Source organism: Sceloporus occidentalis, unplaced genomic scaffold, assembly GCF_023333645.1.
Source record: "Sceloporus occidentalis isolate IW3139 unplaced genomic scaffold, rSceOcc1.0.p SCAF_27, whole genome shotgun sequence".
Taxonomy (NCBI): Eukaryota; Metazoa; Chordata; class Lepidosauria; order Squamata; family Phrynosomatidae; genus Sceloporus; species Sceloporus occidentalis.
In genome coordinates this window covers 8,506,731-8,522,171 of record NW_028317007.1, presented here as the reverse complement: position 1 = coordinate 8,522,171, position 15,441 = coordinate 8,506,731, and the positions used below count along the sequence as shown (strand labels likewise).

The 15,441-nt window shown below is 36.0% G+C and overlaps 1 protein-coding gene across 1 annotated transcript in view; it reads left to right on the top strand.

Annotated features, from left to right (window-relative positions):
- The window catches only part of LOC149299902 (UDP-glucose:glycoprotein glucosyltransferase 2-like), an 85,724-nt gene that overhangs the window by 17,185 nt on the left and 53,098 nt on the right, over window positions 1–15,441 (top strand). Inside the window, exons 10-16 of the mRNA XM_089485857.1 lie at window positions 3,115–3,175; window positions 5,906–5,997; window positions 6,448–6,598; window positions 9,464–9,583; window positions 11,969–12,054; window positions 12,931–13,066; window positions 13,520–13,651. Coding sequence (XP_089341983.1) covers window positions 3,115–3,175; window positions 5,906–5,997; window positions 6,448–6,598; window positions 9,464–9,583; window positions 11,969–12,054; window positions 12,931–13,066; window positions 13,520–13,651 — 778 coding nt within the window. The remainder of the gene's footprint in view (window positions 1–3,114; window positions 3,176–5,905; window positions 5,998–6,447; window positions 6,599–9,463; window positions 9,584–11,968; window positions 12,055–12,930; window positions 13,067–13,519; window positions 13,652–15,441) is intronic.

Below are 15,441 nucleotides of genomic sequence, written 5' to 3'. Positions count from 1 at the left end.
TTCTCCCTAGCAGTGGGGGATCGGGCCAGTGGTGCAACTCCAACTATGCATGCTTGCCTGCGAGATACGTGAGTATCAGATGAGTGTTAGCTGGCTCACTTTCCTCCCTTTTTGGTAGGCCTGCCTGAGTCATGGGTTTAGGCCCAAGCTTGCCCATCACATGCATACCAGCAGTAAGCACACTTTTAACATATAATAAGTTATACATAAAACATGCTTTGGGTGGAAAAGTGGTCTTAGAACAATAGCAACCAATGGAATGGTCCTGCTGATTGGGCCATTGCCTCAGTTGCTATGGTCATAAAACCACTTTTTAACCTTTGCACCAGAATCATATTTTATACATAACTCCCATTCACAACATATGGAAATACACAATGCTTAGACCAATACAAGGGAAAAAAACATACAATTCTGCTGGGCACTTTACAACGCCACCTAAATTATTTTTGTATCCTTTTCTGGCACATGAAATATTTTGGTTTGCTTCCAGTGCCCACATTAGCCCTTCTGTTTATTACTAATAACGATACCGCTTATCTGTTTCAGTTGCTCAGACAATGGAGATTTAACTGTATCGTAGATTTGTAACGACATGACTGCCTGACCACAAAACCCTGAATCTTTTAAAGCAAGGTTCCCCGACAGGCCCAGTCGGGATGCATACATACTTATAACTCACGCTAAAGAATGGTAATTTTGGAGAAAGAAGAAAAATACACCACGTTCTTTTAAATCTGTATTGCACAATTAGGAGCCAAATGCGCTAAATTGATAAAAGGCAAACGTCATCTCTGTGGGTTTACAGAGCACATTTGCATTTATTGTCTTACAAAAATGTTTAAGCATGAGCTATATGGAGCAGTAAAGTAAGGCGTAGATAGATTATACCTCAAGCGGTTGTTTGCAAAAGCAGCAAAGAAACAGGTCATAAAAATCTCAATTCAACGGAATGAATTGCCAAGGTCATTTTATAGACACTATAAAGAATCTCCAACAAACATGCGCTGCCTTACTGAAGAAACAGTACCCGTATTATGAGGATTCTATATAAGACTTTCTTTTCTGGTCTGCTCAGCTTATGAGAAGCATTGCCTGCTACATGGTAAAACTGTGTGTTTAGTACTAAAGTGAGACTTTCAAAAAACGTTTTTGGCTTAATGCAACAAAAGGCACTCACTAGGGATGAATAGGGTTTTAGAAAGGCGTATGGCTGACCATTCTGCATATTTTAGTGAAGCTGAGCACTTGTCACAGATAGAGCCTCTTGTAAATGTTAGGCATCTGCGTCTAACAAAATTTAGTGTGTATTCTTTAATGTGTATAAAAAAGTTGGTTACCTTTTGGAGAAGGTACAGTGTTGCACCCCAGACCCCACCATAGTCTACTTTTTGGTTCACTTTGGCTGCTTCAAGCAATAGTGGGAATGCACTTCCATTGAAATGCCATTTGGTCCCCTGGAACTCTTGCCCCTATACCACCTATGTGCAGTGGCAAGCAGGAGATATGTCCATGGAAACACATATTCTAGTGTCCAGGACACAGGCAAATGGGACACTTGGCTATCATAAGCCTTAAGGTGTTTCCTTTTTATGGTGTGTCTTATAAAATCCATACTCATGACATTTATATCAAGTTAAAGGTCTCCTTGACATACTATGGCTACTAGGCTCGGCAGTGTCACACAAGGCTGACAATCCAATTAGTTTAAAGGTGACCGTTTAGTCTCCATTGTCCTTCCTTGCAATCCACATAGATATTCTCCTTCTCTGCCTTTTATAGAATTAAATTAAATATACACAAGGCCAACATCCGGTAATCCGTTTCCTTTTGTTTTGGGCAATTTAGCCCTGGTTGTACTAATTGTGGTGCATATCGCCTGTACGTATACTAGGAGAATAGGGGAGCTTGTGAATCTAGAAAAGAATAATAATTTTTTTGCATTAAAGTGTGAAAGAATGTGATTATTATCATTAATATTTTTGGAAGAACATTTGACACAGAATAAACAGTTGCAAATCTTTTATAGAACACAATTTGCCTCTTGAGATTTTTGGCCAGCTGCTTCTTTCACTAGAGTGGAGTTGGAGGCCATGACACAAATGTGTTTGGAGACCACTTGCACTTAGCTGCTTCTGTGCCCCAGAGCCTTTGTGTATCTCAATCCCTTTACACTTAAGCGCTCATAGCGTATGATCGATTCCGACAGGAAGTACGGGGACAGTCGGTGGCTGTGAGAATTTCTCAATCTGCTGTCTTTATGTCAGGTGTATAATACGCGGAAGTTTCCAGACTATGTCATGTATAGGTGTTTGCAGACTGCTAAATAGAACAACAAAATATATTCTATCAGTCTGCATATTCCAAATGAATATTATTACTTTTAATCCCAAAACACTAAATTCTGTCGATCTTCATTTCTTTACCTTTAGAAAGAGAAATTGGATGGGAAGAAAAGTTTAGATTTCTTGATTTAGGGATGTTTCAATAACATGGTAAGAGAAGACATGGAAATAGGAAGCTAGGGGGATGAGGGGTGATGATGTATTAGTAAAAGCATTTCCAAAATCCTCTCCTAGGGGAATACCCCCAATCCCCCTCCCAATAACAAATTATTAGACCCTACTTGTGTTTACTTTGTGGTGGGGGTTTTGTCAGTGGTGACCCAGGGGTTATCTGATTGATTCATTATTTCGGGTGTGTATGAGGCTTGATTGACTAGTCCTGAGTAACACTCCTGCTACAGAATTTCTCAGTGTTCCTGGACCTTTAGGTATCATCACCACCATTAGCAACTGCTACTTTTTGAAGGAGTTTTCATTGTGCACAGACTGTGAAGCTGACAGGACAGAATGCTTTAGAACTCAAGTTTAACAGACTGTGCAGAATGGTTCGAGAATAAAAGCGCTTACTCCGTGAAGCCGGGGAACCGAGTCTCATGTTCTTTGGGATGCTGCTTTTCTAAATGTTAGGGAACCTTCCACTGCTGGCAATACTTGCTCTTGACAAAAATGGTACAATCAAAATATATCTGCCCCAACCAAAGAGCTCCTGGAAAACTGGTTTGAGTTCTGTGTATGTCAAGCAGCCATCTAATTCCACTTTATTTTACAGATCACTAACCAGAATTGCATTAAATCAGGAAATGAGGAGAGAGATAGAAGAAAACCAGAAGGTTTGTGCTCAAATCTTTAATTACAGCTGTGGAACTTTCCAAATTGATTTCACTACTAAATTTGCAGAAATGTATCGATTTGTGCAGAACGGGTGAAATTGCTGCGCAGGTTAATTTCTACTCCATATGTAGGTGTTCTTTATATTAAAGCTTACTGTATGCTACAAGAATCATTCCTACCTAAATCAAAGTACACGTTGACACAAGATTTGTTAAATTAGATTGTGGCAAATGGGGCAATTGCCTACTGTCTGTATATACGTAGAGGGACTAGCAGCATATTTACTGCTTAAGGACACATACCCATATTAATCCAAAAAAGATAGTCTTTAGTGGAAGCAGATGTCTTTTATTGGGCCGATGTACATAAAAAGATGAAGGCGCAAGAGATCTTTTTTCCAAAAAACGTAATAGATATTTATGACACTTTAGGAAAACTGAGAGCCTCTAGCAGTTCTCTGATTATTTTAAAACTGCCGTGAAAATAAGTAGCATTTGTGTTTGAAACAGATAGAAATTTTGTCTAAAGAAGACTGTAGTATCTCAAAGAGAACAGAATGTAATTCCTCTGGTAATCCAGCTCTTTTCAGCTTTAAATGGATGACATAGGTTTCCCTAACCTGTACACGACTGCAAATCTTAGGCTATGCCAACAAAGGTACCTTTTGGACAAAAAAACCAAGTAAAAGGAAAAATGGCAGTGGTGGGCATAACAAATGCAGTCGTGTGGAGGCCAGTTCGACCATGGCCAAGCATGAAGTGCCCTCTCAAGTATCTCGAACTGCCATTACAGAGGGAAAAATATCCACTGGCATACCCAACTGTTTCCACTTGAAATAATAGTTTTAGACTGAAAACGTGAGGCAAGTCTCCTCTGAGTGGGTGGTAAAGAATTGGAACAGCCTCCCTGCAGAAGTAGTAGAGGACAGTACAGTGAGGGAATTGACACGTACATGAGATGGGAATATGGCTTTCCTGAATCTTAGACAACTTGCTGGAGGTTTGAGTCTTTACATCAGGAAAATCAGGAAGACTAGATCAGCTATATGTATCTGCTATGTATCTGTATAACAGAACCTTGTGTACACCTATGTACCCCCCCCCTCCTTGCATGCTTTGATGTTTTGATACTGTATAGGATCAATAAGCAAGGGGTCCAGGTTTGCACTCTTCATCGTATTCTTAGGAAGAGAACCAGGAGTCTACACAACACAACTCAAGAAGTTGTATCATTTAACCTACACTTCATTATGTTCTTATTCATGGATATTTTAGGTAGCTGAGTTCATTTTGTATCTACATAATTGCCATGTAATTATAATACATTTTTTCACTACTTTAGACATTTTTTTTTTCCCAAGTACCACCTTTATTCTACAAGAATGATTATTAAGGGATCGTGGGCATACTCCAGTAAATGAGTCGGAGCACCATGTAAATGTTATGATGTATATTATTATTGTTTTGCAAATCCGTTTCAGACTTTTAGATTTGTGTGAGAAATCTCTGTAATTTGAATATAATGGTGATATTTAAACCCCCAGCTGATTGTTTGACATTATGCATACATTACATTTCTCTATGGCACAGTGGTGCAATATCCCTTGCATTTGGCTTGCTGGAAATCTTCAAATGTGTAAATAGCTGCAATGGCAAGATAATTAAAAGGATGCATGCTGGACAGAAGTGCTTATGAGTTTTATTGTTGTTTTTATATTCGGCTTTCCCAAGTGAATAGCACTAAAACTTTCTAAACATCAGGATTGCCAGACAATAAATTGGCATGTGAGATCTAGTGCCTATAGTCCATTCATCTAGCAGCAGGGGTTGTAAGCTCCAGCTGTGCATAACCGAATCACTGCCGTCCAAGATAATGGAAGTGGAATAGAAAATGAAGTGTATGGAAGAACTGCAAAGGTGTTAAAAGCACAAATATTGTGATGACTGGGCTCAGTCAAACTCTTGGGCTGTTAGAATGACTGTGGAATCAGGGGATTGTGTTAGAAGGCTCTTAAAAAGATTGCTTGTTTTGCAGAGCAATTTGCACAATTGTGAAAGAGCGTGTGTAGGAAGTCATTGCTCTATGTTTGGACTATTTGCCAACAGTCCCAACAAATGTATATACTGAGTGTCTGTCTGTCTGCAGATAAATGACCAATTAGTTTTAGCGCGTAGAGTCTAACTCTGGCTTTTGGAAATGGGGTCGAGACATGGCATAGCATAAACATAGTTTGTTTAATAAAATGTCCTTGTAGTGTCCCCTGTGTATTTTGTGAATTGTACTATGCTGAGGTCAAGTGGGTTTAGAAACATTTCAATAAAATGACCTGTTGGGTTTTTTTTGTTATGTGGATTATTAATGTAAACCTTATGGTAAATGATCATAGCGTCCTGTCTGTTTCTGGGATTGTATTGCATATGAGATTTGTTTCTGTTTTTTTGATGTGTGCACCTCCATGTGTGCTGCTCTTATTTTCTACACTACAGTGTGAAATACTTCATGGATTCAGTGTAGTACAGAGCAAAAAAGGGACTGTATAACTAAAGTGATGTGGGCGTTCATAAATACGAAAGATGTTATACATTGACAGACCTGGGATCGACGTATATAACATTAAAATTAAATAACATTCTGAACTTTGTGTTTTGCACATACCATGTATGTGTATATATAAATATGCAATTGTTATATTTATTGTTATATATATTTTATGTTCTTCTGTTTAACAGCACTTGTCGGAGTCATTTGGAATTCAACCTGGACATGCAGCTTTATATATCAATGGCCTCCACATTGATCTAGACGTTCATAATTCATTTAGGTAAGATTTGTATTGCATGTTTTACGATGGTTTCTGTTTAAATTACTTGATTAGCAAGGGCTTTGTTAAATACATGATATCAAGCTACTCACCCAAGAGACAATGCAGTTAAGACGTTTAGCCCTTATCGGAAATACTGTATTGTTCTGCGCATAAGAGATGAGTGTGTGTTGGAATTTGTGTTTCTTTTTAAGGTGAAGTGCCACAGGAAAAGTAGATTTACTTATAAATATAGCTGCTAGAACACACAAAAAATAGCGTTACCAGTTACAATATACCATGCAACTACTTTTAGTCGCATATAGAAATGTCCGCTGTCTTAAAATAGTTGTTGCCATAGTAAATCTCTCCCTTTTTTAATTGTTTTTTAAGCTTTTGTTGTTTCTCTATAATTACTGTTTATAAGTATAAGTTGTCATAGACGTTGCACTTATTTGTTTTCCATTAAAGCATTTTAGAAACTCTTAAAACGGAAGGCAAAGCTCTTTATGGACTTTCTGAGTTGGGAATAAACAACGAGGATCTTGGTAAATATTTAAAATTGCAAGTGTTCCCTGGAGAAGAAAACTATGCTTTGGATATCAGGCATTCTGCAATAACTGTAGGTATCCATACGTTACATATGTTTGCCAAATGGAATGATCATTTTAATTTCATTTGTTTGGTTTCTTTTTTGAATAGTGTATTAAGACTAAATCCCTCAGTTCCCGTCCTTTCCCTGAAAAATCTTTCTATGAAACCCTTTATGTAATCCTATCTTCTATTGCCCTCAACCTAACTAACATAGCCTTTCATACTTTACATTTTTCATTTAAAAGTATCATGCCCCCCTCCAACATAAGGCAGTAAGACCATAATTGCCGTGTGTGTGTGTGTGTATATATAAATATTGGAAGGGTTGTACTTAAATTGCATTTCTATTTTTTAAGTATGCTTTTTTTTTTTTTAAGCAGCCAATGTTATATTTAAGGAAACCCTACTATTTTTGAGAAAGCAGCTTGTAACTTAAATACTATTAGCTGCTTTTTTTTAGCACTTTAATATGATAACCAGCAGTCACTCAGAGGCTTGATTCTGAGCTTGATCTATGGAGGGCATTTTATCTAGATTTCTTGGTGAAAAATTAATAACAATTCCTGCTGTATGAATGACTGAAAACGATCACTAAACAGCAAGAACTAGGGCTTAACAGCATATAGCTCACGCAAACCTCTGAATTGTTATAAAAAACGTTCCATGGTCTAATAATGTCAGTAAGTTGTTGTGCAGCAGTATGACGATATGTATAATAAACAAACAAGAATACTTGAGACTTTTGGGAAGTGAACAGATGAGAAACCTACTACACACAGTTTATTATAAGTGTAGGGCCATCAGAGAATAGAAGATTTCATTGAAAATGGTTAACAAGTGTTGGACAAGAAGAACAGGTGGCTGCCAAGGAGGGATCCAAAGCTATATGTGCCCAAGAGAAAAGCCATTTGTTGTGTTCTTTGATCTTTAGTAATGTATCGACCTTTGCCTTCTAGATTTGTAGTTAGATATTGGTTAACCTTCTATATGTCCAAGTCAAGGGTCATAAAGGCCTGAAACTGACCACCAATCGGGTAACATTTTTAATAGTGCGGGTAGCTAGGTGGAGCACCGTGGGCTGTGTTCTTGCTGAGTGGCAAGCAGTGTGTCTAACGTCAATATTTTGGTGCATGCTTGCATAAACTAAAGATGAAAGCCAGCACGGAAATACATTTTAAAACTATAACTAATTTAGGGAATTTTTAGTATTTTTGTTTTGGGGACTTCTACATGTAATTAGCATGAATTAATTGATAAATATCCCAGTTCCCTAAAATGAGCTACTTGTAAGACACACTTTCAAATAATGTCTAAAATATTAACCAAAATAGGGATGAGGGTCAAACAGTGAAACAGCAAACAATATAAATATTCCGAATGTCTCTCTAGACTAAAGGGCTTCTCCCTGATTAAAAAAAACACACACAAACCCTCAATTTAAATACAGTTTTAATATAAAGAGGGGGTGTACATGTATCCATTCTATCACACATAGGATATCAGTGATTCTTTAGATGATTAATGAATTGGCTAGTGTCCAGTCTGCTCCGATGATGGACCTTTAGCTAATAAATGCTTTCTTGGTAATAAACAATACATTATCCTAAGTAGAATATACAACACCGAGCAGCTTAAAAAATGGAATGCATCAATAAATATCAATATAAATATTTAAGCTGCATAAGTCTTATTACAAAAGTTACTCTTGTGCGTAGTAATTGTCAATTTATATCTTAAAAACCCCAAAATGTATACATTTTATATCCTGTGGTAAAAAAAAAATCAAGGAGAGGGAATAGGTAGAGACTTAGAACGGTCTGTCGAGACCCTGCTTGGATCTCCGATCACATTAAGCACCCGGTGTGTTGGAATGCATGCATAGCGTCTTCTATGAGAATTTGCATTTTATCATCTGTCGTGCCATATTTGATGAAAGATTAGTAGCATGAGCTTAACCTCTGGATGGCAAACATTTGCCAGTAATTATTCTTGGTGTGAAAAAGCATAATATTGTGGTTTTTTTTTTTTTTTTTTTTTTTTTTTAATTTAGTATCTTTTTGCATGATTTAGTGAAAAGTAATTAACTGGGGATCCACAATGATAAATGACACATGCTGTTTTAATGGAGTAACAAATTAAAGCGAAATACACAAAAGAAAAACTAAATTGAAAGTCAGTAATGTTAAATTACCATGTGTTGCACAAATGAAATATGTTTAGATTGATATATTCCTATTTTTACACAAACATAAATAGATTTTTATGAAATGTATTTTAACATAATTTGTCAGTGAACAACTTTTTACAAGGACCTCATTTTAAATTTATGTTTAAATCCTTGGCAAAGAGGTTTAATTTGCTTCATTTATATTAATTTTTTTTTTCTATACCTCCAACAATGAACACTATCAAATTCTTGCCAGAAATGGGATGGTTTCTTATTTTCAGCAGAGTAGCCGGTTGTCATCCAGATACATTTTATTTGACATTCAACCAGTTCCCTTTATCTGGGCATCTATCATATTTAAATAAATCCAACAACCGCAAACCAATGTCTTCTGGAAACTTTTTTTTTTTCTTCTTCAAGGATGTCTATCCTTTATATCTGTTCACTTTATTAGATAAAAGTACTAACAAAAAAAAAAAAACGTTTTTACGTATATGAATGAATGTATTGTCTTATGTTATACCTTCTCTTAATAGAGGATCTGATTGTACTGGAGTGAGCTCTCTTGTTGCTTACATTTTCACTGAACCCAGCAAAATTGTAGTTGGCAACTCCTGTTTAACCATCCCTGAATCACCTATTTTTTCATGCCAAATGTTGCACTTCATGCTTTAAGCTTTTTGTTTTTTATTTTTACTAAACAATATTCTCGAAATTAAATTTCAGTGGATGAACGACATTGAAACAGATCACATGTATTCAACATGGCCATCCAATGTCCAGGAGCTACTGAGGCCCTCTTTCCCTGGAGTCATACGTCAAATTAAGAGGAACTTTTTCAATCTGGTAAACTCATGCTTTGCTCTTATACCATGACGTAATGATGGACTGCAGTATTAAACCTGTGAACCCCTTCTGATGCTCCTCAGAGGTGTGATTAGGGGCATGGTTTGTCAAGCATAGGGGCAGGGCTAGTCACACTGCCAGTGAGGAGCAAGTAGGCATGTAGAGGTCACAAAGTGGATGGACAATAGACCAATGCAGAACACGTTAACCAGTAATGCTTAGCAATTAAGGTACCGTTGCAACACTTTTAATTGTTAAAATAGTTAACATGACTTAGAATAAAGTATTGAAGGTTTATGGGGAAAAATAATATATATTTTTAGGGCTGAATATAAACTGCATAAAAAAATAGTTTGCAAGTTTAAACCAAAGTGGTAGACTTCCAGCCAGAAAATTAACAAGCACCTAATATCTAGCGTGTCTGAAAGATACAAGCGTCTACAAGAAAGTTTCTTAAATAATTTCTGTAGTGCGTGAAAATAAAAAATGTTATGTAAAAATATCATATATGGATAAAAACATAACACATATGAAAATCTATTATAAGTAAAATGTTGTTCCCCCAAAGTCGTTTTTTGCCCTTATTTTAAAAGAATTTGTCAAATGTCCAGTTTGCAATTTGTTTTTTTTAAAACACCAATATTTTACATACAAAAATGTGGCATCTGTTGTGAACAAAGCCATTGAATAGCTAATGAGTTAAGCAGAAAATAAATACAATTAGTCGTTGCTGATAGGAAGAAAATATGACAATGATTAATGGTGCACAATAGGCTTGCAAAAAATACCATCTGCTTTAATCAGACCGTACATTTTGCAGCATGCATGAAATTTGTTTTTGTTTTTAGATTTTTGCCTTTTGTAATGAACCACATAAAGTCCCTTTGACCTTCTAGAAGGTGAAATATAGGTTGCATAAGTAAACCTGTGAGAAGTCCAAAAAGTTGAAACGTAGGAGCAGGCTTGCAATATCAGCCATTTTCTCCTGGGCGCACATATATTCGACATGTCTTTGACTAGTGTGTGTATATGTATATATGTATATATGTGTGTGTGTGTGTATATATATATATATATATATATATATATATATATATATATATATAAAATAATCTATTGAATGGTTTTCCAGTTTTGTTCTTTCAACTTTACAGAGTAGCTTAGAAAAAATGTACAGAACGTTCTTTCTAATCCTTCTGAGGGACAGCACCGTTAAAGAAGTCCTTAGGGCAAGACAAAGCTTCTAATGAGAAAAACTACTTAGCCTTTTGGGGATAAGAGAAAATATCCACAGATCCTGGAATAACCATAGCTTGAAGTGGTAAACAATGCTTAGTCATTTAAGACTGTCTTGGCTTTGGAGTTAAAAAGCCATTGCGGGAATAAATGGTGCGTTTTATAAATGTACAGAATGAATCAGTGGTGGAAAATATCTGATGCTGTACATATACACAATCTAATAGACCCAATGATGCATGGGCTAGGTATGAGAGCAGAGCAGCAATTATTAACCCATACATTTTCAGGGGGTGCTGTATGTTAGAACACACTCTTACATTAACTAAGGTGCCAGACTGATTAAATTACTTGGCAATATGTTGCAATTTTACTTTGCAGCACCAAGAATTAATGCAGGACATGTTACGTGGCTATTTTAGAAACTAATTTGATGGCACGACAAATCAAAAAGGCAGGTTGGGGGAATGGAGAACAGGCGAATCGTGGTATAGAGAGGTGCTCCTACTACAGCTTCTGTGCGCTGCCTGTCAGGCTCTCCTCTTGTTCCTGGGTATTCCCAATGATCTTATCTGTTGTGGTTGTTTCTCTAAGACATGTGGGACTCATGTTGTTCTGTGCCCTTGTCAGCTGCAGGAAATAGAATGGAAGAGATGTTAGTGTTGTGTAAAAATGGTATGTGAAACACAAGCATGAGGTTTTGCCCAAGAGGTTCTCAACTTTCCACAACATCCAGAACTTTGCTTTACCAATTTTTTTTTTTTATATCAACAATATGTTTCTTAGTCTGCATTTTCTATATTACACTGAAGAGGTAGTTAGGAGAGACATGTTTTTATAGGCTTGTTCCCACCATACCTGGAGTTTCTGCTGGAGTACCAGTTGTATCTCATGGTCAGTGCTCCCAGAGGATACTCAATAAATTCCCAGGCAAGAATGTACTGTTCTGTAAGGGGCAAGGACTTCTTGGCAAGTTATCGAAGAGACACATATTTTCTCTTTAATTCACAATGTTATTTAATTGTGATGTCAGTTCTCCAGGTACTGAAATATCTTATTTGTTTATCATTAGGCAAACTGTAATCAGCCATGCGTTATTGAAAAAGAGAAATTATTCTTGCTTATTAACTGCTGCTTTTATTATCCTAGGTTTTTTTTCTCAATCCTGTTCAAGATTATGCTGCTGATTATGTGAAGCTTGCCGAATTATTCTATCAACATAATGTTCCTCTCAGGTACTAAACCTTTCTGAGATATTGCCTATTATGGAAAACACTCATCTATTAAAAAAATGAAGGGATATTGTTACACCGCTATCAGAGCTGGAAATTGCTATTAACCAGAACTATTACAGATATTAATGCTTAATAATATCATTAATTTTGTGTTACCTTTTAAATGTGGGCTGGGTATAATAAAAATGACAAGCTACCACAATCCCTTAAGTTGTGTAAAAATAGTGCATACTTGTTGCTAGTTGTGTGGAAATGTAGTAGTGTTTTCCTTTCGTGACTCTTATGTTGAATCAGTATTTGACTAATCCCTCGTACCATGAAGTTGCTAAATTCATTCTCTTCCTGGGACATGTCCTAGTTTTATCAGTTAATGCATACTGTAGGAGAACACATCAACACATTTTAGTCTCTGTAGAAAGAGATAATGAATTCTCACTTTCCTCCTTTTTCTTTTGTTTTTTCTTTTTAGCACACAATTGCTCAATCAACATCTATTGTGGTTTATATAACACTTTATGATTCATTGCAAGTGTTTGCACCAACACTGTCTTTGAGTTTTTGGATGTGAGGTTTGACTCTGTGTCCACATAAGGCTAAGGCATAGCCAGAAGTGGATGAGTGGTGGGCCCGTTAATGGCATAACAATGATGGAGCGAGGGTGTCACTAAAGAGGTGTGGGCAAGGCTAATCCACTTGCCTTGGAGCTCCAAGTGATTAACTAAAAGACAAAGTTGTTGTTGTTAGGATGCAAGTCTATTTTTGATATTTGAGTAAAATGCTATAAGACAGAAGTAAGTTGCAGACCATGTGTGTAAAGTCACTAAATATTTCTAAAACTATTAATGTATTCTGACTTTGAGTGGTTTATTTTTCCAGGATTGGTTTTGTTTTTATCATAAATTCTCAAGAAGAAGATGAAACTGTGACTGATGCAGGAACAGCTTTGTGGAGAGCATTCAACTTCATTGCGGAAGAATCTGACATGGTCCAAGCTTTCTCAAGCTTAATTAGTGTATGCATAGTTATTATTATTATTATTATTATTATTTTATATAACACCACCATATTCCGGAGCACTGTACAATGGGTAGACGGGACATAACAAGTAGTATATAACATAACTTAGGTTGTATTACACAGTAGGTAATAGTTTTTAATGTCAGTCAATTGATCTATCTGGAGTCTTGCTTTTCATAATCACACTTTAGTGAACTACTAGTGCTGTTGAACATTACTTGTTTTTTGGAATTGTCTGTCCATGCTATAAGTGCACAACTAGCATTTGCATTTAAACATTCTTTTATATGTTTATGGTCAAAAAAATATTGGTTGTAGATTTTTCTATTGGCTTAAAAAAAAGTATTTTTTACAATTTTAGATCTTTGAGATATATTTCTTGTTTTCTTTAAGAATATTTTTCACTGAAATCTTGATAAGTCTTTAACAGCTTTTGCTTTTTTTGTAGATGTACAACAAAGTGGATGATGGAGAAACTCTTACTCTGGACATTGTAAAGTCAGTGCTGAAATATGAATTTCCTAAAGCTGACATAGAGCAAGTTTTAGGTTCACACTCAGAATACAGCCGCAAGATTAAGGTATGCTTGGTGCTTATATCACACGTAAAGATGAATGGGTGCTGTATGTTCTGGCCACATCTGCATGCAGAAACACATTTACAGAACAAACAAAAGCACATTAAATATTCACTACCGTTCAAATGTTTGGGGTCACTTAGCTGGTTTCATGGAAAACAAAGAAATGTTTGGCTGTAACATAATTGCAAAAGTGTTTTCTAATGATCAATTAGCCTTTTAAATGTAAACTTGGATTAGCTAACACAGCATGCCATTGGAACACAGGAGTGATGGTTGCCGATAAAGAGCCTCTGTACACCTATAGTCATTTACAACAGAAACATTGTATTTTTGATCCATTTTGTTATTTTAATAACCTAGATTTGCTTTTCTTTCAAAAACAGGGACATCTCTAAGTGACCCAAACGTTTACACTGTAGTATGTTTATATACACGGATCGATCACCTAAAAGAAAGCTTTATTTAAAAGATTAAAAATAAGAGTGCAAATTGAAATCGTTTGGAGAAGACTTATTTTCATGCTCCTTACTGTCAACTACTGATTAGTACACCAAACACTGTGACCCAAAGGGTTAGCAGTATAGGAAAAGTCCCATTCTGGAATCTTCTGATCTGAAAGAACAAATCTAAGTTTTTGTTCTCCTCCTTCACATAGTTAAGATTAATTCTAGAAATCTGTAAGGAAAACAGAAAAGAAACGGGTGAAGATAATTTTTAATTGTTTTGCCTTTTCTGTTTGATGGGGGATTTAGAATTTGAGGTGGCGTCTAATTTATGATTTTGTACTACAAGCAAACTGTTGGTAGGGGAAACATTAGTTAGGCATATTAAAGCACATTTTAGATGTGTATGATGAAGTTTTATTATCTCTTCCCAGCTGTTAATTGCTTCATCAAGATGCGAGACACTTTATCAGAGACATGCTTGCAAAATATGCCCATTAATGACGAGTTTGTTGTTTATCACTGCTTTTGAGCATTTTCATTACTTTTGTATATTCTTTAGACTGTTTTGTGTTATGAAAGTCTCTTTTTAGTTCATTAGATGTTGCACTACAAAATTAGGTTTATAGAACTTATGTCCCAAATATTTTTTGCATACTGTTGTTGTAGAATGACATTGTACATTCAGTTTCAACCTGTATTCTGGTAACGAGATCATGCTTTAGTGTCATGGAATTAGCAGATAAATCCACTTTAAAAGAAATGTATACAGCGGAGCAGCACTTAATGATACTGATATTTGTATTTTAATAAGGCATTTTTGTACCTCTTAGAAAGGTCTTGTTATGAGTGGGGTACCTCGGGGACCAATTATTTTGAATATTTTTATTAAGGAAGTTATTAAAGGCAATGTGTATCTTTTCATACAATACAAAGGTCTGCAACAGAGTAGACAATCCTGGTGGAATAAGCCTAAAGACAAATGATTTAAGCAAACTACAAGAATGGTCAGTAATATTGTAACTGTAGTTCAGTATTGATAAATGTAAAATAACGCACTTGGGATGTAAAAATCTGTGCTGTTGCTGACAATAGAGAATAGGGATTTAGGAGGAATTTTTTTTTTTTTTTTTTTAGAACTTAAAGGCAGGCAGATAATGAACAGGTCGCTAGAGGCATAAGTAGTATAAATAGGGAAGGTGATCATGCCAGAACTCGAGTCAGCCTGCGCCTGGAGTATCATGTCTCTTTAGAAGGATATATACATTGCAGAGAGAGTTGAAAGTAGGGCTACTATAATGCAATGTAAAAATTATCAGGTATGACTAAAGAAAATCCTATACGCAC